The following is a 22,915-nucleotide window of genomic DNA, read 5'->3' as shown; positions in this document are numbered from 1 at the left end:
AGAGCGCCCTTCCAGTGCCACACAAAAGCACCCAGCACACTCCGCCTTTTTAATGCTTTTGATATTCAGAGCTAAATATTCTTTTTCGTTATCTAAAGACTGAATCACAATTTAATTACAAAGAAAGAGAGAAAAAAAAAAAAGGTAGGTGGGTTTAGAAACGAGCCCTGCAGGGTGGGGCAGCTGCTGCAGTCAGTGTTGCTGGCCATTCTCTAGAGCAACACTGCCACAGTCATGGCTGAACATGCCATTTGTTCTGGGGTGTGCACCCTCCACCCCTGACACACTAATTGTGTTGCTTAACCACGCCCACCAATTTTTTATTTTCTTTTTCTTCGTCTCCTTGTAATTAAATTCTGATTCAAATCTTTAGGTAAATAAAAAGTATATTGAGCTTTAGAAACAAGATGTTTCAAAAAGGAGTTTCATTAAACTACATTTCAAATCCCAGATAGCTTTGGCTGCAAAAAGGTGACAGGTGGTGGGGGTCAGCAGAATCTTTACAATACAACACTGATGATGGGTCCAAAAACTGTTTAATGTTGAACTGGTATTATTTCACCAAATCACTCCAAATTCTTACTCTTTTCTAAATTAACCAAAACACATTGGCAGTAATATATTTCTGTAGAGATAATAGTAAAGAAAAGGGACAAAGACACTTGGCTATCAGTTCACAGCATATTTTCTACCCAGCATGCAACATCCATTTGCTTAAATTTGATAAAATATTCTCATTTGCTGGTAGATTTTTCTGCTGGCATTTCTGAAATAATACCAAACTTAGCTTCCTAATAAACTGGTTTCTGTAACCTATTTGATCACACAAGTTATAACTTGAAGGAATTTTCCGTTACGTAATAACAGACGTGTCTAAATCAAGTCAGCTGCAACTGCCTTCTGGTTGTGTTCAGATCAGGTTTTCCTGTCAACTAATTGATGCCTTTGCTGCTAGTTTACAGTTTTGCTTGCAGTTTTCGTGCTACTTTTCCTATTGATTTTGTCAAAAGAATAACATCATTTGCTGTAGGAAATTTCGAGAGACACTCGGTGTATTTCGGAAGCTGCCATTACAGTTTTCAGATCTAATCGTTTGTAATGTAATAAATCCAGAAAAACTTTTACTGAACATCTCCCTCTACTTCTATCTATATTTTAACCTTTTAGCATTGAAACTGGCCACATTCAGCCCAAATATTCTACATGTTTTATGTTTGGATCAGCCACACCTGGCCTCTCACAACACACCTACATTGTCATTTTAAGAATAAACAATGGCATCATCAAAATCTCAAAGCTCCAAGATGTTGTATGATTAATTTAAATTAAATATGCATTACATTTGACAGAGTAATTTGAATGCTAAAGGGTTAAACGAATGCATTAACAAACCAATGAAAAAAGCTTTTTTATGTGGTTGCTCAACTTGCTAAAAAATGTCAGATAAATCTCCTTCAAATTATAGCCAACTATCTTAACACAACAAGAAGGCCTTTCATGATAATGTAGTCTTGTATATATAGCTTTAAAAAAAAAGAAAAAAAGAATAAAAGGAAACACTCTCTCTATATATATATATATATATATATATATATATATATATACATATATAATGTACACGATGGGCTTCTTTTAGTTTCTGTCTACCAAATTCACTCACAAAGCTTTGGTTGGCTTGAGCCTATAGTAGAAGGCACCTCCCTGTGGTGTCACGCAATGTGACTGAACTTAGAACCATGTGGTTGCAAAAGAAGCTTCTTACTTATCTATCTATCTATCTATCTATCTATCTATCTATCTATCTATCTCATTGTTTAACGCCTGTTTTCCATGCTGGCATTGTGTATGTGTTTGTGCGTTCCCCACAAACAAAATATGCAAAAATTGTACCAGCAACAATTTGTTTTAGTACTCCAACTGGGCCAATATAACAAGTTTCTCAGCAGCAGCAGCAGTAGTCTCAACATAAAAAAATACATATATAAAGAAAACGACCCCCCCCACCACCACCAGTCACAGCAAAACTTTTCTGCCTTCATCACATTCACATGAAAAAGTATGTAGTTCAACCAAGGTGAGATAACATTCATTCCACAGAGCTCTTATAAAAGCTTATATTATGTGTTGCAATAACAAATAACGGCATTGTCAAAGACACAGAGCTACAGTGAGAAACCTGAACCAAACTTCCGTTTGGCAGGGTGCGGCACTCACCCTCCACCTACCCCCATCACCACCACCCTATCAGTCCTACTGATCCAAAATTAAAAACTCAGACACATTTACTTACATTTTCTACCTGCTGATGAAAATAAAAATAACGATGATAATAATAATGATTCTTTCTACCAGAGGAACAAGGCCTGAAATATTTGGGGAGGGGACTAATTGATTACATCAACCCCAGTGTTCAGCTGGTACTAATTTTATCAACCTCGAAAAAATGGAAAGTCAGGCTCGACCTTGAATGCATTTGAACTCAGAAAGTAAAGACAGACGACATACTGCTAATCATTTTGCTCACCGTGCTAACAACTCTGCCAGTTTGCAGTCATAATAATAATAATAATAATAATAATAATAATAATAATGATAATAATAATCATTTCTACTAAAGGCCCAAGGCCTGAAATTTCGGTGGAAGGGACTAGTTGTTTAGATCGGCCCCAGTATGCAACTGGTACTTAATTTATCGACCCCCGAAAGGATGAAAGGTAAAGTTGACTTTGGCAGGATTTGAACTCAGAACTTAAAGATGAATGCCCAACGTACTAATGACTGCCTGTTCACTACTTTACTCATCAGCTTAATAAAAACACTAATACAACAACAATAGTATTTTTACAACAACACAACTAGGAAAGGTCGTTGCATTGTTGTTTAACCCAAGGTAAGTCCTAACTGAGAAGTAAATATGATCACAGATGTTACAACCATGACCTTCCCATCATTTTTTTTTGGTGTATGTAGGACTACTTTAATGTAGCTTTTTGTTACTTAAGACGGTTGATTATGATTCGAGAGAGAGATTAGGTTGCTATTTCTAGCAAGCAGCACGACCACATTGAAGCACCCTAACATGGCTTGAACAGTAATAGGTGGTTGGCATGAGTAGAAGTGAGGAAGATTAGCAGGTGTATATAAGACTAGAATACAGGTGAAGTACATACAATGCGATTTCTTCTTTAGTTGCCATTCTGCCTTCAATCATGCGTTCCACGATGTATGTATGGTCATCGGCAGAGACGAGGCTTCGAGACAGCAGAGGTATAGTGACACTTATGTTTGAGTAGGGAACATCTCCACTTTTCAACCATGCGTGGTTCATTATTTGTTCCAGACTAGCACGTTGGTTTGGTTCTCTGATCAGCATACTAGAAATTAAACTGGAAAGAAAAAAAGAAAGAAAAAGACATCAGGAGATGTATCACATATGAAAATAAACAAAAACATTAATGAAATCTTAAAACTTGGAAATTTAAACATTACATCTCTATAATAATAATAATAATAATAATAATAATAATAATAATAATGACGATAATAATAGTAATAAACCTGAAGGCATCACGACCACAAACCCGAAGGCATCATCGAAAATGATAATGCAAAGATCCTATTGGATTTTATGATTCAGTGCAACCATGAGATAGAGAAAAGGGAGGGAGGGACAAGTTGATTACATTGAACCCCAGTGCTTAACTGGTACTTAATTCATCGACCCCGAAAGGATGAAAGGCAAAGTCGACCTTGGCGGAATTTGAACTCAGAATGTAAGGACGGACGAAATGCTGTTAAGCATTTCGTCTGGCGTGCTAACGATTCTGACAGATTGCCACCTTAATAATAATAATAATAATGATAAAACCAAGTAAAAACATTGAGATTATCCAGAGATGTTTGAATAAGCAAACTCCACAAAAACAAACTTGAGTGAAATGTCAACAGATTAGGATTGCCTGGTCAAAAGTATTTGAAGCAAATACAAAGGGGTGTGGGGTGTGTGTGTGTGTGTGTGTTGGAAGCCGAAGGACTATTCTCTCTTTTAATAACAAATACTTGAACAGATTCCAGAATCTCCACATAATTCTAGAAATAAAAATAATTATCTTTTCCAGATTTTGCTCTCTTTTGCTTTTATTGCACAGGTGAGAAAAAAAAAATAATAAAAAGCAAAAAAAAAAACAACAACAACAAAAAACCCCAAACCAACCAAAATGCAGGTTGAGGTTGAAACCCAGATTGACTCCGGTCAGCCCATACCTATGCTCCAAGGCATTCTAACCATGACCATCTTGTTCTCTTAGAAGTATCTAGGACTACATTATCTCCAATGTACCCTTTCATTATGAAGGATATGATCCGAGAGAGAACTGGCTGCTATTTCTAACAAGTTGAGTGGTCACGTCAAGGTTTCCTTGTCAGCTCTACACACTGTAGAGTAATGTATATTAAACAGCAACCGTAATTTAACTAACGACGATGAACGGACCAACAGCTGATTGATATATGTGATTGTCGCTATCAATAATTCATTAAATCACATAAATGGTATAACTGATAATGTATCAATCAATTTCCATCAATCGGTATAAAGATCAAATTAGCAAACATCCTCTTCTAGATTCACCTTTCAACTAATTTCTATATCAGTGGTTTTTCACCTGTAATTGATGAATATTGATTTCTAACATTGACTTTTAAGGGTAACACAGATTTTAAGAGTACAAGACAGAGTTGACTGAACAGACTGTGTACTTGGCTGGTACTTTAATTTATCAATCCCTAAATGATGAAAGGCAAAGCTGAGCTTAGCGACGGTTAAATTCAGGGAATATAAAACGGAAACTGCATGTACGAATGGCACCATCAGACATGCAGAGTTCATTTCCAATCTCCAGTGAAATTATGTCTGGCCTAGGGGAAATATTAACTTACCTGGAACAGGTGAGGGTTCAAGACAGGAAGGGTTTTTAGACATGGAAAATTTGCTTCAGCCAATTCCATCCAACCCATGTGAGTATAAAAAGGTGGGTGTTAAAATGATGATGATGATGATGATGGTGTGTGTGTGTGTATACATGCACACCATCATTATAATTATTTAATATCTATCTCATATGCAGGTGTGGGTTGGACGGTTTAACAAGACATGATGAGCTGGAAGGTTATGTTGAGCGCTAAATGTCTGCTTTGGCATGGTTCCTATGGCTGGATGCCCTTCATAGTGCCAACAACTTTGCTGAGGGCCCAGGGTGCTTTTTTTTGTGACACTGGCAAGTAATTTGCAACAATCAAGAAAAGGGCAAAGAAAATGCCTTTAATTGAATGGGGTTGTAGCAGTAGTAGTAGTTTTAAAAGGAGATGGCCATATGCTAAGTGTTGAGAAGGTAAAGCATGAGAGTGGGATGGGCACAGATGTCTTGCTGTAGAGGAGATACATGGCTACCTTGCATTATAAACACACACACACACACACACACATGGAGCAAAGACCTTGCTAAAGGAAATAAAATTGCATTTGGGATAATTAAATCAATGATTTATTATGGAGTAAAATGGAGAAGCTGCCTTGGACCGTTTCATCTTGTATTAAACTAAAATAAACTGAAAAAGTTAACAATCAAATTAAATAATATTAAATAGCATACAAAAATATATTTAATAATGTAGATTAATGGTTGAAGAAACAAAAATTCTGCCTTGTTAGGTTCTTCGTTGCAATTTATAACTAAACCAAAATGAAAAAAATAATAATTGTTTTCCTTTTTTTTTCTTAATTTTATTTAATAAATGGGGTAATTTAGATAAATGATTTATGGCGAAGGAAATTGAAAATGGACCTTGTTACAAATTTCACAGCATTTTATAAGTGGACTGGAAAATTGATAGAACTGCTGTGGTATAATTATTTATACATCTTTTGATATGAAATGATATGGATTTGTTTCTATAGGCAAATGCGAGAGAGGACAAGAATAGGCGTGATAAGTAAACTCATCATCATCATCTTCATTGTCGTCATTTAACGTCTGCTTTCCATGCTGGCATGGGTTGGACGGTTTGACTGAGGACTGGTGAAACCAGAAGGCTGCACCAGGCTCCAATCTGATCTGGCAAGGTTTCTACAGCTGGGTGCCCTTCCTAATGCCAACCACTCCGAGAGTGTAGTGGGTGCTTTTATGTGCCATCAGCTTGAGGGCCAGTCAGGCAGCTCCGGCAATGACCACGCTAGAATGTTGTTTTTCATGTGCCACTGGCACATGTACCAGTAAAGCAACGCTAGCAATGATCACACTAGAATGGTGCTTTTACGTGCCACCAGCACAGGAACCAATCAGCGACCTTGGCAACGATCACGCTTGGATGGTGCTTTTAATGTTTCACGGTCATCATCCACGTCAGTGATTTTGATTTTGATAATAATAACAATAATGATAAAGCTAAAATGCAGATCAAATAAACAGTGCATGAGTTTATTGGCAAAATGACCATCCCCAAATATAACAAAACCAATAAATAAATAAAAATAAAATATATAAAGAAAAACGTAAGAACTCTGATGATGAAGCAATTTTCTATAACATTTATTATATTTTGTTTGTTTGTTATTTTTCTACTTGGTTAGCATTGACCTAGAGCAAAACAACTACTTTTTCACTCACATTGTTCATGTTTCTCCAAATCAATATATCTATATATCTATATATATACACATATACACACACACACACACTCTTAAGCTACTAACAGCCAAGCTAGTAAGCAACTATGACTAACATGGCATGTAGGTGGTATGTGTAAGTATGGAAGCTGAGTCAGTGGAGAGGAGTTCGAACTGGATGAAGTCTTGAATGCACTTTAAATACCCAAGTCACCGACATCCAAACAGTTAAAAAAGCGTCAGCAGAAGGGTACCCAGGAGCCATGCCCTGAACATGGCCCGACCCCCTTTGACTGTAAGAAGTTAAAGGCTAAAACACCTGTCTGAAGGAGGTTTTCTTTTTTCAAAACCTTCTGTTGTTCAGCTCTCAAGAGTTGCTTACCACTATATATGTATATGTGTAGATATATATATATATATATATATGTGTATATATATATATATATATATATATATATATATATATATATATATATATCTACACTCAAATTTTCCTATGCTCAATCCCTGATGGATGACAAAGGTAAGCGGTACAGTCTTGAGGGGAGGGCAGGGAAATAAAAAAAGAAAAAGCAGATAAAAGCAAATATTAAGAAGAATCCTTAAGTCAAGTAAAAGGTTGATTAATACTTACGACTGACAATCCTTCGACACATGACCTGGGAACTTATATTTACAATCCATGATCATGGTTAGCGTCTCACTATCATTTGCTTCATAGAATGGTGGTGTACCACAAACCAACATATAAAGGACAACTCCAAGGCTCCAGACATCTGAGGGAGAGAACAAAAGAGAGGAAAAATTTAGAAAGAAACAACAACAATACAGAGAAACATAAAAAAGGAGGGGGGGGGTCTAAAAAACTTTCAGTTTATTTTTGGTGAGGAATTAGCAGAAACAGTAACTCATTAGACAAAATGCCAGCAGTATTTAAGGGGGCTCTTTATTTTCTGAGTTCAAATCCTTACAAAATCAATTTCACCTTTCATCTTTCTGGGAGTTGGGAGGATAAAATAAAGTACCAGTTAAGTACTGGGGTTGATTTAAAATTCCTATAAAGTATTGTAGATCTGAATGTCTACTCTGGCATGGTTTATACGTTATGATGTCTCTCCTAACGTCCTACATGCAAACATACATACATAAATATATATATATATATATTATATATATATATATATATATATATATATATATATATATATATATATTTATGTATGTTTGTACCAGCTTCAAAATGAGCTTCTTCAATATCTATCCACTAATTTCATTCACAAGGCATTGATTGCCCTGCAACTGTACAACAAGACAGCAGTTGATAGTAGCTACACAATGGGATTGAACCCTTACCTATGTGGTTCCAAAGTAAACTTAACCACACAGTCAAGCCTCCACCCAACACAATGTGTTGTCACGTTTACAAAGTCACTATTATCATAACAGACAGTATAAACCTCAAGTTCAAAATCTACATATTTGTTTTCTCACATTCTCTTCATATTTTTTTTTTCCGTTTTAACATTATTTGTACAAGAGAGAGAGAGAGAGAGAGAGAGAGAGAGAGAGAGAGAGAGAGAGAGAGAGGTGGATGAGAGAGGTGGATGAAAGAGTAATGATTTGCTTTTTTTTTCATTTATTTTCTCTTTATTTCCGTCATTATTTTTGTTTCTTTTATTTGCAGTGATATTTGAAGACAGATAAAACATGTAAATAAGCGAGAAAAGAAAACGAAGATCACCTTGTTTGAAAGAGAGTGTTGAAGTTAAAAAGAGAAGCTGAAACAAGGTAGACAAGAGATATAATGGTAACATCAACAGACACAGATACAATCGAAATTCAATAGGTTAGGGGTTGAAAAACAACAACAACAACAACAAACCTGACATTACAGTACAACAATAGATGCTGATAAATATTTCACAACTCCTAGTTTTCGATAATTGGAGAGAAAAAAAAGAAGGAAAAGGAAAACAAAGCAAAACAAAATGGAGTGAAACAAGTTGGCTGCTACTTCGTAGTGTTTTTTGTTCGTCATGGTGGTGATGATGATGATTTCAACAGCTAAATGTATGTTTGTGTGGGCATTATTCAATGTCTGTTTTCCATGCTGGCATGGGTCGGACAGTATAACAGGAGCTGGCAAGCCAAAGGCCTGCACTGGGCTCTAATTGTCTGTTTTGGCATGGCTCCTGGGGGCTTTTGTGTGGCACCAACACAGGTGATTTTTGGTAACATGGTAGGCATTAGGAAGGGCGTGGCAAAACTGGAGAAACTATGCCAAAGCTGAGACTGGAACCTTGGTGCTGCCCTGTGGCTTGCCAGATCCTGTCAAACCATCTGAGCCAGCTGGGAAAATAACCACCAAGTGACAATGCTTATATACATACATACATACATACATACATACATACATACATACATACATATATATATATATATATATATAATTTGAGAATGGATTAGTGCTAATGATGTGATTGCAGAATACCAAAAGCATGGGAATCTGCTGGGCCAGACATGTTGCAAGGTTTACAGACAACAGGTGGGCCCATGCAGTTACCGAGTGGCATTCAAGCGATAGGAAAAGACCCTCTGGAAGGCTTCCATAATGATGGAAAGACAATTTAGTTAATTTCGGTCGAGGTGGAAAAAGAATGGAACAATCAAGACAGAACTGGAAGTGCATTGTGATCAGCAGCTGATGGTATTGTCAATACTGCAATACCATGAGAAATACACACACGTTATCATCAACATCATCACTGTCATCCTCATCCTCCTCACTCATCCTCATCCTCCTCACTCATCCTCATCCTCCTCACTCATCCTCATCCTCCTCACTCATCCTCATTATCTTTGTTGTCATTTCTCTTAAATCTCAATTCTACAGCACCCCCCCACCACCGAGGTTTAAACAGGTCTTTGATTGACATTATATGTCGTTATGTATGTGGAACTGGAAAAAAATGTCTGTGTATAATTAACTGCTAAGATCTTGATGTCAATGCCATTAGACATATCAATTAATACCTAATTAATTTAAATCATTTAAATTTCATCTGTTATACTTAATCAGATGCTTGTACTGTAGATATGGTAAACTCTCTAGAAAGCTGTGTTTGAAATGGAGATGGGTTTTTTTTTCACTTCTAATTATGCCAGTTGTTTTATTTGAAGACAGACTTTATGGAGTCACTTGGCCGACTAGAAATAAATCTGGCAAAGAAAGGAAGAATGCAAAACTCATTGACAGGGCTTGAACCACTGATCTCCTGCTTGCCAGTCAACCATATTACACCATATAACACTTATTCTCCTCTGCTCAAAGTTAGATGCTATAAATCGTATTTTCCTAGTATTTGATGGTCAACTACCACATGAAGACAATGGTGTTTTAAGATAATTGCTAAGTGGTATTTCGTCTGTCTTTTTATGTTCTGGGTTCAAATTCCGCTGAGGTCATCTTTGACTTTCATCCTTTAGGAGTTCATAAGATAAGTGTCAGTTGAGCAATGGGGGTCATTGTAATCAACTTCCCCCTCCCCTCAAAAACTACTGGCCCTGTGCTAAAATTCAAGACCGTTATTATTATTATTATTATTAATCACAAGTGCACTCTGTATCTATCAGAGAGAAAGAATGCAGTGACCATTAGCAGAACCATTAGCACAGTGGACAAAATGCTTCGTGACATTTTATCCATCTCTATGTTCTGGGTTCAAATTCCGCTGAGGTTGACATTTCAGGGTCGATAAAATAAGAACCAGTTCATTCCAGAGGGGCAATGTAATCCCCTAACACCCCTCTCCCACAAATTTCAGGCCTTGGGAACAGTGCATCTAGGATCACATTATTGAATGTGCACCTAGTTTTCTTGAACTGGATTTGGTAGACGGAAACTGAAAGAAGCCCGTTGTGTATATATATATATATATATATATATATATATATATGTTTGTGTCTGTGTTTGTCCCCCCACTATTGCTTGACAACCGATGTTGGTATGTTTACATCCCTGTAACTTAGTGGTTCAGCCAAAGTGACCGATAGAATAAGTACTAAGCTTACAAAGAATAAGTCCTGGGGGGCGATTTGTTCGACTTAAGGCATGGTCGCAGTCAAATGACTGAAACAAATAAAATAAAATATATATATATATATATATATATATATATATGTATATATGAATGTGTATGTGTGTGTGTGTTTGTTTGTCCCCCACCACCACTAGACAACTGCTGTTGGTGTGTTTACACTCCCATAACATAGCAGTTCAACAACAGAGACCGATAGAATAAAAGTAGTAGGGTTAAAAAAAAAAGAAAAAGGACAGGGGTTGATTCATTTGACTAAAATTAGTCCTGAACCGGAAACCCTGTGGTTGGGCCGTAAACTTGTTACCGCACAGCCACCCGTGTGCTTGTATGTTCAAGTGTTGAGGAACACAATTCTGTTTGTACGGACAATGCTCCAGGTAAGCTTTGCTTCAGTATTTTTTCCTACCTATTATTTGCTGGAACTGTTTGGTACTTCCACCTGTGCACCATCCTAACCTACACCAGAAAAGTTTTATCTCAGCAAAGGTATAATTTAAAATTCCTTTCCTAAAAATACGTACGTATACTTTAAACATAGAGGAATGTTGAAATCTATAATTATCAAATAAAAATAACTCCGACTTGAGTAGATAGGAAAATAAAAGGAAAGAAAAAGTAATTTAAAGATATGCAAAAAAAGAAAGAAAAGAAGGAAACATTGCCACAAAAAGATATTTGAAAAATAATAAGTTTTTTTTAATGGGTGGGTTGGAGAATCTAATTTGCTCTAAACTAAAGAAGTTTTTATTATTATTATTATTATTATTATTATTATTATGGTAGCAAGTTGGCAGAATTGTTAGTATGCCATACAAAATGCTTAACAGCATTTCTTTCAGCTGAATATTAACAATAATCCATTGTTTACTGACGAGAAGGGCCTCATATATATAAAACATTTCTGAAACGGAAGGCAACCACTTTGGTGTAGGAACCACCACTCATAGAGACTCAGGAACACTCTAGGCAGGTCCTGACTGCAATCTCCGAGCAGAATCAAAGGGCAAAGATTATTTGCTAACATAACATGGCAGTCCTGGTTTAGGACGAATGCTGCTGTAATTTAGCCCCAGAATTAAAGGGCTAGCCCTCTCACATATACCAACTTTAGTGCTTGCACCCAGCTTTTGTCACAAAGTGCAAGGGGGCTGCCCCCACTCAGGTGATGGGAGGATCATAGTCTTGAGAGCTGCATGACCTCCTCACTGGTGTTGGCACCCTGAAAAAAGTACCCAGTGCATATTGTAAAGTGACTGGTGTCAGGAAGGGCGTCTAGCTATAGAAACAATGCCAAAGCAGACATTGGCATATGATGCAGTCTTCAGACCCATCAGATCCTGTCAAGTCGACCAATCCATGACAGCATGGAAGAATGGATGCTAAAAGATGATAATGATAGTGGCAATGATTAGGACTAATTACCCAACCATGTGAGCCCACTTTCTAACCCACAGTGGGATAACATAGAAAGATGGGCTTACAACCGGCAACGATGTGCTGAGGCTGCATTGACCAGTGGACTTAGTATGGTTGGAGAATACAATTGATAACAACAAGAGATTCATTTTGGTGTAAGAAAAGGCTACAAAAGGAGAAAGCAGGACGTATTCTTTTGAGACAGAAAAAAGAAGGAAATAAGAAAGACTTAATAAATGAAAGAAGATGAAAACGTTGGCAAAGCTGTGTGGTTAGGAAGCTTGCTGTCTAGCCCCATGGTTTCAGGTTTAGTCCCATGTCATGGCACCTTGGGCAAATTTCTTCTATAACCCTAGGCTAACCATTGTTTTGTGAGTGAATTTGGTAGATGGAAACTGTGTGGAAGCTCATTGTGTGTGTGTGTGTGTGTACATGTATGGAGAGCTTGTCTGTGTGTCCCCACACCATCTGACAACCAGTGTTATTGTTTTCTGTCTTATTACAGTTGGTAACTTAACAGTTTCACAACAGAGACTGACAAAATAAATTCCAGACTTAAAAAGAATAAGAACAAAGACCAGTTTGTTCGACTAAATCCTTGCAGGTGGTGCCCCAGCATGGCCGTAGCCCAATGATTGAAGCAAATAAAATACAAGAAGAATACTTAGACTCATTGCAAGATCACAAGAAGACCTCTGTTGCTTTATCTTTGTTAAGTGATAAACAGAATTAACTACAACAGTGAAGAAGTTCTATTTACCAATGGAGATTGGAAGTTTTATGAACAGGTTGCACACAACATAACTGAAGAGATTTTGTGCTTCAGACTACAAAAGTTACTTCTTTCACACAGACATATTCAGATATGTCATTATTCTTTAACCCTTTCGTTACCAACCTGGCTGAAACCGGTTCTGGCTCTGAGTACAAATGCCTTGTTTTCATAAATTTTGAATTAAAATCTTCCACCAAACCTTACTCACAATATACATTCCTAACATTAGCTTAATGATAACTAAGTTGTTTTACTAAATTCTTTGTTATATTTAAAATTAATTGAAAGAAACACAGAGCATCTCAACAGAAATATGGTAACAAAAGGGTTAAAGACAGTCAGTCAAATGTGTCTTCAATTTACACAAGATTTGGCTGCTATTTCTAACAAGTCAAACAACTATGTGAAACAAAGTCTGCAAATTAACCCTTTTGACACCAACCTGGCTGAGAGTCGACCTTGGTGGAATTTAAACCCAGAATGTAGCGACGGGCGAAATACTACTAAGCATTTCGCCCAGCATGCTAACGATTCTGCCAGCTCACCACCATGATAATAATAATAATAATAATAATGTTGGACTAAATGGGCAGTAATAGCACAAACAAATGAAACAGCAGAACCAGTGTTTGTGTGTTGAACAAAGATATTTATCTTAGGCTATCTAGCTTTAATTACAATAATTATCTTTTGATTAAATTGCCTCGACATAGGCATATTCCAGAAACTAGCAATACTACAATCTATAAGCATTGTTGGGACATTCTCACACAGGACATTTGTTAACTTTGAATATTTTCGTAAAACCTCGACATTCTTGTTCACCTTGAATGTCCTTGTTAAACCTGAATAGATTTTCCAGTGAACACGAACACGTTTGTTAAACATGAACGCCCTGATTAACCTGTGACACTTCAAAGCACGTACTCCAAGATATCTTTTATCTTGTTTCAGTCATTAGACTGGAGCCATGCTGGAGCACCACTCTGAAGAATTTTAGCTGAATGAATCAACTCCAGGACTTCCTTCTTTACTCATATGGATTGACCCCAGGACGTAGTTGTTTTAGCCTGGTACTTATTCTATTGGTCTCTTTTGCCGAACTGCCAAGTTATGGGGACGTAAACACATCAACACTGGTTGTCAAGCTGTGGTGGTAGGGACAAACATAAACACAAAGACACACACATACATACATACATACATACACACACACACAACGGGCTTCATTCAGTTTCCATCTACCAAATCCACTCACAGGGTACTATGCAGTGTGACTGAACCCAGAACCAAATGGTTGGGAATCAAGCTTCTTACCACACAGCCATGCTAAATTATTCTTAGAATAGCATTGTAGGGCAAGTGTGAGAGGCGAGATCCAGTTTGCCTGAATATAAAACAGATGGAATATTTGAGCTGGATATGGCTGGTTTAAATGCCAAAGGGTGAAATGCCAGGCCCCGCCTCACCCCACACACTGAATTCTGTACAAGAGTTGATGGCACAAAGTGCTTGTTGGAATGATTAAAAATTAAAAAATTTTTTTTTTTTAATAAATTTACATGATGCTGGAAACTGAATTTACATGAAATGTTAATTATTTCAATTTACATTTCTTGTTAATGAAATCAAATTAAATTAAATTAAATTACAGGCATTGATTACTTTGGATGTAATTGCAGAGATGGGTTTGAAGCAAACTGGGCTAACGACAAAAGTGCATCAGGGAATTAATTACTTTGCTATAACGAACAGCAATAAATATTGCAATATTGAGAGTTATCTTCTATCTTTTACTTGTTTCAATCATTGGACTGTGACCAAGCTGGAGCACCACCTTGAAGGGCTTTAAGTGGAACAAACTGACTAATGGGTTTTTTTTTTAAAGACCCATATTTAATCTGTTTTGTTGAACTGCTAAGTTGCAGGAACATAAACAAACCAACACTAACAAAATATATGTATTGTATATAATGCACTTTATTGTGTCTTGTTATGCATGTGATCCCCGTCTGCTGTTGTAAAGAATACATCTTAAACCTTTTGGTATATTAAACGTTTAACCTGTGTAAATTTTGCCACAAAAACCAATTTTAGCAATTATGTAAAACCTCTTTAATGGTTACAGTTCACTGGTTTGCAGTAAAAATGGAGGCATCCGACCGTAGCAACAAACTAATACTAACAACAACAACAAAACATTCTAATTTGTGAATGAAAATGGATGCAAAAGAGATAATAATAATGAAAATGGTTTTAATTAAAGAATGTTAAATTAATTAAAGAATATTAAATTGTTTTTAACAAATAATTCAGCAGATAGACGGTGATGGAAGTGATGGTCTTTATGTTACCTAAAAAGTTTAATTAATAATTTAGAAAATGTGTGTGTGTGTGTGTGTGAGTGAGTGACAAAGAGAGAGAGAGAGAGAGAGAGACAAACAGACAGACAGAGTGAGTAAGAGGTAGCTGTTTAGCATTTGCCACACAACTAAAAATGATTAATTATATTATCAAATATATATATATTTAGACTCACTCCCAAATCATTTTGAGTGATTGACCTCAAGAGTCACAAGTGTGACCCAGTTGGGCCTCATTCAACTCTGCTGCACTTCAAGCCTTTCATGTTATTTTTATTGATGGATTTACTTTTATGACAATCAGAAGAAAGAGGTGAAAGCCCTTTACCTTTTATCAGGGCCTCATAGACAGGGCGAGATTGAAGGGGTTGATGCCCAGTTTGAATATTTGCAGGGAAAAGTATGAGAGAGGAAGAAAGCTGGTTTGCAGTAAAAATGGAGGCATCCAACCGTAGCAACAAACTAATACTAACAACAACAACAACAAATGCAGGTGCCATTTAAAAGTACCCAGTCCACACTGTAAAGTGGTTGGCATTTGGAAGGGCATCCAGTTGTAAAAACCATGGCAAAAACTAACTTTGCCTGTGTGAGTGCCACGTAAAAACCACTCAGCCCAACACTCTATGGAGTGGTTGGTGTTAGGAAGGGCATCCAGCCATAGAAACCATGGCAAAACAGACACAGAAGCATGGTGCAGGCTCCTGTCTGGCCAGCTCCTGTCAAACCGTCCAACCCATGCCAGCATGGAAGGAGGATGTTAAACAATGATGATGATGATGATATATATGTATATATACACACATTTTATACAAACATTTATATATATAGATATACACACACGCATTCTTATACATACATACATATGTATAACTACACCAAAAATGAGACAGTTTTGAAGATGTGGTCCTCCAACTCTTTGAATTCTGTTGAACCATCCTATTTACACCGGCATGGAAAATAGAAAATCATATATATATATATATATATATATATATATACATACATATACACACTAATCTAGTTATATATAGGCATAATTAATTCATATACCCCATGGTGAGTTATAACATTACAAACACTAACGAAAACGGTAATGGAAACAGTTGAAAACACATTACTGAGTGAGAGATTGGCAACAGCAAAATAAATAAATAAGTAAATATATAAGAAAAAAGGATAAAGGAAAAAAAAAAAAAGAACCAGGCAAAATAAGTAGCAGCAGCAGCAGCGAGTGCTTCTCAAAGTAATAAGACCTGAACTACAAACATTACATTGAATTTTACATTCTACATATGCCCTCCACCCGCGACACACCACAACATTCTCACCGAACTGACTAGCTTCTGGATTCCAGTGGAAAAAATGGAATGTAAAAGAAGTGCAGCAGTCATAACAAGTGATTCTGCGAAACGGCAAAGAGAGAGAGAGAAGATTTGAAAAGTCTCATCACGTTAGTAATCACTGAATGCAACTGGCATCCTCCTGATAGTGGGGGGCGGTGGGGGGTAAGCGTTGGGGTTTGCTTTTTAATAGGTGTACTTCTTCCTCAGCTCTCTAAATTAAGTCAGAATCAGCCACGAAATGGAGATAGGATTTCTCAGAGTGTCTGTTTATATATGTATGTATGTATGTGCAGACACCCACACATCATGTGTGTGTGAGTGTACCCTGGTCTTTAGAATAGGTACACTGTTTGCACTGTGTTCCTGTATGTTGCATAAGGTAAACCAAAAGTGATTGGCATCAGGAAGAGAATGTGGCTGTAAAAACAAAAAAGACTTCCTTGGAAAGCCCATTTCAAACCAATACCAATATGAAAGAGAAGATATAGATCAATGATGATGATGATTAATAACACACACACACTGATATATATCATCATCGATTAACGTCTGTTTTCCATGCTGGCATGGGTTGGATGGTTTGACAGGAGTTAGCAAGGTTAGGAGCAGCACCAGGTTTCACTGGCTGTGTTGGCATGGTTGCTGTGGCTGGACGTCCTTCCTAACGCCAACCACTCTACAGGGTGTACTGGGTGCTTCTTATGTGGCACCAGCACCAGTGCCTTTTTACATGGTAAGACATATTTCATGTAGGTGTGTATAGAAGCACAAGCATCGCTGTGTGGGTAAAAGCTTGCTTTCCAACCATGTGTCTTCAGGTTCAGTCCTACTGCATGGTCCCGTGAGCAACTGTGTCCATCTTTCATGATGGCATGGATTGGATGGTTTGACAGGAACTGGCAAGTCAGAGAACTGCGTGTATGTATGTGGGCATGCACCTCTGTCTGGCATCACATGTTGGATGTCCCATCATTTCCAGTCATCCATGAAAAACTTGTTTGGTCAAGGGGAATATTACCACCAAGGGACACGCTCAACTGGCTAAGATCAAACAACTGACAAGCAAATCTATGGCATTGAGTAGAATATTTGCTGTAGGCCATCTTTTATACCAAAACAAAACAATGAACATGGTAACACTTCCAATCAGTTAAGACCAGAAACCATGAGAGCCCCTGCCTGGAACACTGCATCAGGGCATACAATGGCAGCATCGTTAGCAAGGTGAGCAAAATGTTTAGTGGTATTTCGCTCTCACTTTAGATTCTGAGTTCAAATTCTGCTGTTGTCAACTTAGCCTTTTCTCCTTTTGAGGGTCGATAAAACAAGTACTAGTTGAGCACTGGGATCAGTCTAATTGATTTACCTGCTCCCATGAAATGGCTGGCCTTGTGCCAAAATTTGATCCCATTATTATATCAAATTTATTGTTTGTTATACACATACACACACACACACACAAACAAATGTATACATAAACATGCTACAACTGCCAATAATCATTTGCTCCAGATGTTGATCTATGATAGCAAACATCAAAGATAATTAACTCTGCAATGTCTAAATTATCAATATGCAAAATAAATATAATAAATAAATAAATAAATACAAAAAAGTTGGTATTTTGCAGCTTATCAGAGTGTAAAAGAATGTGCTTGATTAAAAAAACAACAACAACAAAAAAACTTAAATTTTCAATATATATATCATCATCATCATCATCGTTTAACGTCCGCTTTCCATGCTAGCATGGGTTGGACGATTTGACTGAGGACTGGTGAAACCGGATGGCAACACCAGGCTCCAGTCTGATTTGGCAGAGTTTCTACAGCTGGATGCCCTTCCTAACGCCAACCACTCAGAGAGTGTAGTGGGTGCTTTTACGTGTCACCCGCACGAAAACGGCCACGCTCGAAATGGTGTCTTTTATGTGCCACCCGCACAAGCCAGTCCAGGGGCACTGGCAACGATCTCGCTCGAAAATCCTACAGGAGCCAGTCAGGCGGTACTGGCAACGGCCACGCTCAAAATGGTGCATCTCATGTGCCACCCGCACAAGAACCAGTCCAGGGGCACTGGCAACGATCTTACTTGGCTTGCCGGGTCTTCTCACGCACAGCCCATTTCCAAAGGTCTCGGTCCGTAGTCATCGCCTCGGTGAGGCCCAATGTACGAAGGTCTTGCCTCACCACCTCAGCCCAGGTCTTCCTGGGCCTACCTCTTCCACGGGTTCCCTCAACTGTTAGGGTGTGGCACTTTTTCACGCAGCTATCCTCCTCCATTCTCACCACATGTCCATACCAGCGCAATCGTCTCTCTTGCACGCCACAACTGATGCTTCTAATGTTCAGCTTTTCTCTCAAGATACTTACACTCTGACGGGTATTCACATTGACATTACACATCCAACGGAGCATACTGGCTTCATTCCTTGCGAGCTTACGTATGTCCTCAGCAGTTACAGCCCATGTTTCACTGCCATGTAGCATGGTTGTTCGTACGCATGCGTCATACAGTCTGCCTTTTACTCTGAGTGAGAGTCCCTTTGTCGCCAGCAGGGGTAAGAGCTCTCTAAACTTTGCCCAGGCTATTCTTATTCTAGCAGCTACACTTTCAGCGCACCCACCCCCACTACTAACTTGGTCGCCCAGATAGCGGAAGCTATCGACTACCTCTAGTTTTTCACCCTGGAATGAGATAGAAGTTGTTTCCTGTTTGTTTGCAGTCTTTATTGCACCTGAACATCTGCCACAAACAAAAACTAACTTGCTAGGGGTTGTGTTAACTGCACGTGGAGAAATAATAGGAAAATGAAGAATAAGGCAGAATGCTAAACTGGAAGCATATTTTAATGAAGATTTCTAACCGGCTTTCATTGTGAAGCAAATTTTCAAGAAAGAGAATGAAAATGTTTTTTTACAAAGAAGTACAAAATGAAGAAAATAATATATAAAAAAATAAATATACCAATACATTATATTGTCTTTGAGCTTTTGAAGTTCAATGGTAGTTCATGTATATAATGGTTGGAAAAATAAGGATGCATGAGAGTTGAGAGTTGTGTTAGGTTTAAAAAAAGGGTTAAAAGTTTGTGTTAAGCAGGAAGTGTGGTGTCAAAACAGGAAGTGTGTGTAAGGGGAGACAAATGTTTTTAATAACAAACTTCCTGTTGAAAAAGAGTTCATAACTCCAACTAAAAACATTTGTCTCCCCTTACACACACTTCCTGTTTTGACACCACACTTCCTGCTTAACACAAACTTTTAACCCTTTTTTTAAAACCTAACACAACTCTCATGCATCCTTATTTTTCCAACCATTATATACAAGAACTACCACTGAACTTCAAAAGCTCAAAGACAATATAATGTATTGGTATATTTATTTTTTTATGTATTATTTTTTTTATATATTATTTTCTTCATTTTGTACTTCTTTGTAAAAAACATTTTCATTCTCCTTCTTGAAAATTTGCTTTGCAATGAAAGCCGATTAGAAATCTTTATTAAAATATGCTTCCAGTTTTAGCATTCTGCCTTATTCTTCATTTTCCTATATATATATATATATATATATATATATATATATATATATATATATATATATATATGTATAATTATTGTTTTTAATTGGCAGATATTATAAAGTGGCCCAAGGGCCAAGAGTTTCATACATATACACACACACAGACACACATACATATATATATAATTATTCAAATGTCAACAACTGCCAGTGACAATTATCACTGCTTGCTTCAATGCAAGAATATCGTTAGAGATCGTCCAACCTTTCATTCTTTGTAGCTTTTCTTCTTTTTTTTTCTTCTTCTTCCTCAAAGAACACAATATTTGATGTGTCAAGAATTATTAACAATAGGCATTATAAGGGTTAACTGAAGTAGGAAGAAACAAGAGTTAACACTGATTATAAAACCGAACGGCTGCAGTGAGCAGAAAAATGTCATGTTTACAGATAATTCTAATAATATCATGTTCATACGATTTCACAGTCATTTATTCTGGAGGAGGATAACATCTAGAATCTTTCAAAGACAAGGTTACTGCAACTGACAGACTTTTAGCTCCACCACATTGCTTCAAGTATTGATTCAGCATAATGCTTCATGCTTCACACTTCTAGCATAAAACTAGAAGAGAGATACAAGAATTAAGAATCATAGAAATGGAAACAGATTTCTAACTGGCCGAGCCCAGACGCATCATCATCAACATCATCATCATTTAATGTTCACTTCTCCATATTTGAGTAAATCAGGCAGAAATTGATGAGACAGATTTTCAACAGCTGGATGCTCATCCTGTCACCAATCCTCAGCTGTTTCTAAGCCAAATATCATTCCCATGTGGCCAAGCATGTTTTTCTAGGGAAAAATAATGTTTAGAGCATAAATTAACATGAAATTTTGATGGCAGGTTATAATACAGGTCACTTTAAAACAGGAGGAGGAGGAGTGGTCCAAGGTGGGTTGGCACCAAAAGAGTTAATGGTTTATCCAGCTCTGCACAACATACACTTATCAGGTACACACTTATTTACCAGACACACGCAAACAATAACCAGGCATGTCTACAAAAACAGCCTGACAACATGCATTTGTATAGAGACAGCATTGAGCACACATACACACACAGCAAATGTGCACAGATACACTCATACTGACACACACAGAGCTATACTTACACAAACACACACACACCCAGCTATGTACACACACACATAGAGCTATACACACACACACACACATGCACACACAACTGTGTACACAGAGACACACACAGAGTAAAGATAAAATTAATCACTGGTCTCATTGTTTCTTATGAAGAGAAGGACAAAGTTAGGAATTAATCTCTGGAAAGGTCTTTAAGATTAATTCAAAGCAGTAACAACAACAGCAACAATTGTTGAAGTTCTATTAATAAGCTATTGATTTTGTACAGTTAATTGTTTCTCTGATGTAACTGGAGCTAAACTGTCTGTCTGTGCGACATCAGACCCACTACCCCCCCTCCCCCCAACCTACCTGGTCCAACCCAGAGTACATTTATGATAGACTGTCTGCGGACATCAGACACCACTACTACCACTATCGTCACTGTCACCCAAACACTGACCTGACTCAGACCAACTGTCTGTGACATCAGAGACCACCACCACCACCACCACCAGACCCAGCCTAACCTCCTCCCAGAGTTACCTTTATGACAAACAGACCACCTGTGACATCAGAGAACACCACCCCCAACCAACCCAGATTATATTTATAACTAACCAGCTGTTCTATCAAAGATCATCATCATCGCCACCACCACCACCACCACCACCACCACAGAGTAAAACATGTTTGTTCTAACCTACAAAAAGAGAGGTGAAGGACCATCAGGGTGTTATCACTGGAACAATTAAACAGAATGAGAAACAGTGGCCTCACTCAATAGACGGATGACAATCAATACAAATATTAATTGCATGTGGAGGATGCCGCACACTACCAGAGACAAACAGACGTGTGTGTGTGTGTGTGATTTGTCTAGAAGGAAAGGTGTAAGGGTTAAACAGCACAAACGAAAGGGGGGGTCTACCTTTTACTCTTCTTCTTTTTTTTTTTACCCCCAAGGTCAGTTCCAATCCAGTAAAGGATATTTCTAAAGTAACCATCCAAATCACATTGGACAAAAAGCTGTTTTCTCATCAACTGACCCATCAATTAGAGAGAAAGGCAGTTTCTTTAAAATGAGTTTTCTAGTTTACAGTCTGTCTGTGCGTCTCCTTTATGGCAAATTTTCCCACGACAAAAATGTTTACGACAAATTTTTCAGACAGAATTCAAAACAGCCTGTTTTAAATTGTTTGTATTTAAATTAAAACCATCCACTGAAATTTTATGTGAGAACTTGTTGTTCAGTTATGTCCCAAACATCAATTTAATGATGACAGAATTGATAATTTTCTTAATTAATTGAAAGCTATTAATGATATGGTTAGAAAAGGATTAAGTTGAACCCAAGTTAGTGAGAGGACAAGTTCAAAGAAGCATAATATCGTGATTTTGTATCTCATCAGGGCCCATCAGGTTAGAATTTGGCAAACTGTAGATTTAAGCCCATTGAGCCAAATGCAGGGGGCATATCAGGGATTAGGAATGCTGGGTGGGGATAAGGTGAGCAATTTGAAAACAAAAGAAATACTCACAAAAATTGAAATAAATAGTTATCCATGTGCAATATGAA

At 37.4% G+C, this 22,915-nt stretch overlaps 1 protein-coding gene across 7 annotated transcripts in view; it reads right to left on the bottom strand.

Annotated features, from left to right (window-relative positions):
* LOC106877542 (SNF-related serine/threonine-protein kinase) overlaps positions 1 to 22,915 on the bottom strand; it is a 108,590-nt gene that overhangs the window by 35,462 nt on the left and 50,213 nt on the right. For all 7 annotated transcript variants that reach the window (XM_089338679.1, XM_089338678.1, XM_089338680.1 and 4 more), the window contains 2 exons: positions 7,299 to 7,440; positions 3,171 to 3,386 (listed from right to left, as the gene is read on the bottom strand). In XM_089338679.1, coding sequence (XP_089194805.1) covers positions 3,171 to 3,386; positions 7,299 to 7,440 — 358 coding nt within the window. The remainder of the gene's footprint in view (positions 1 to 3,170; positions 3,387 to 7,298; positions 7,441 to 22,915) is intronic.

This window comes from Octopus bimaculoides, chromosome 20 (assembly GCF_046866305.1).
Source record: "Octopus bimaculoides isolate indiv1 chromosome 20, ASM4686630v1, whole genome shotgun sequence".
NCBI classification, from domain to species: Eukaryota; Metazoa; Mollusca; class Cephalopoda; order Octopoda; family Octopodidae; genus Octopus; species Octopus bimaculoides.
This window is presented reverse-complemented; position numbering and strand designations above follow the sequence as displayed.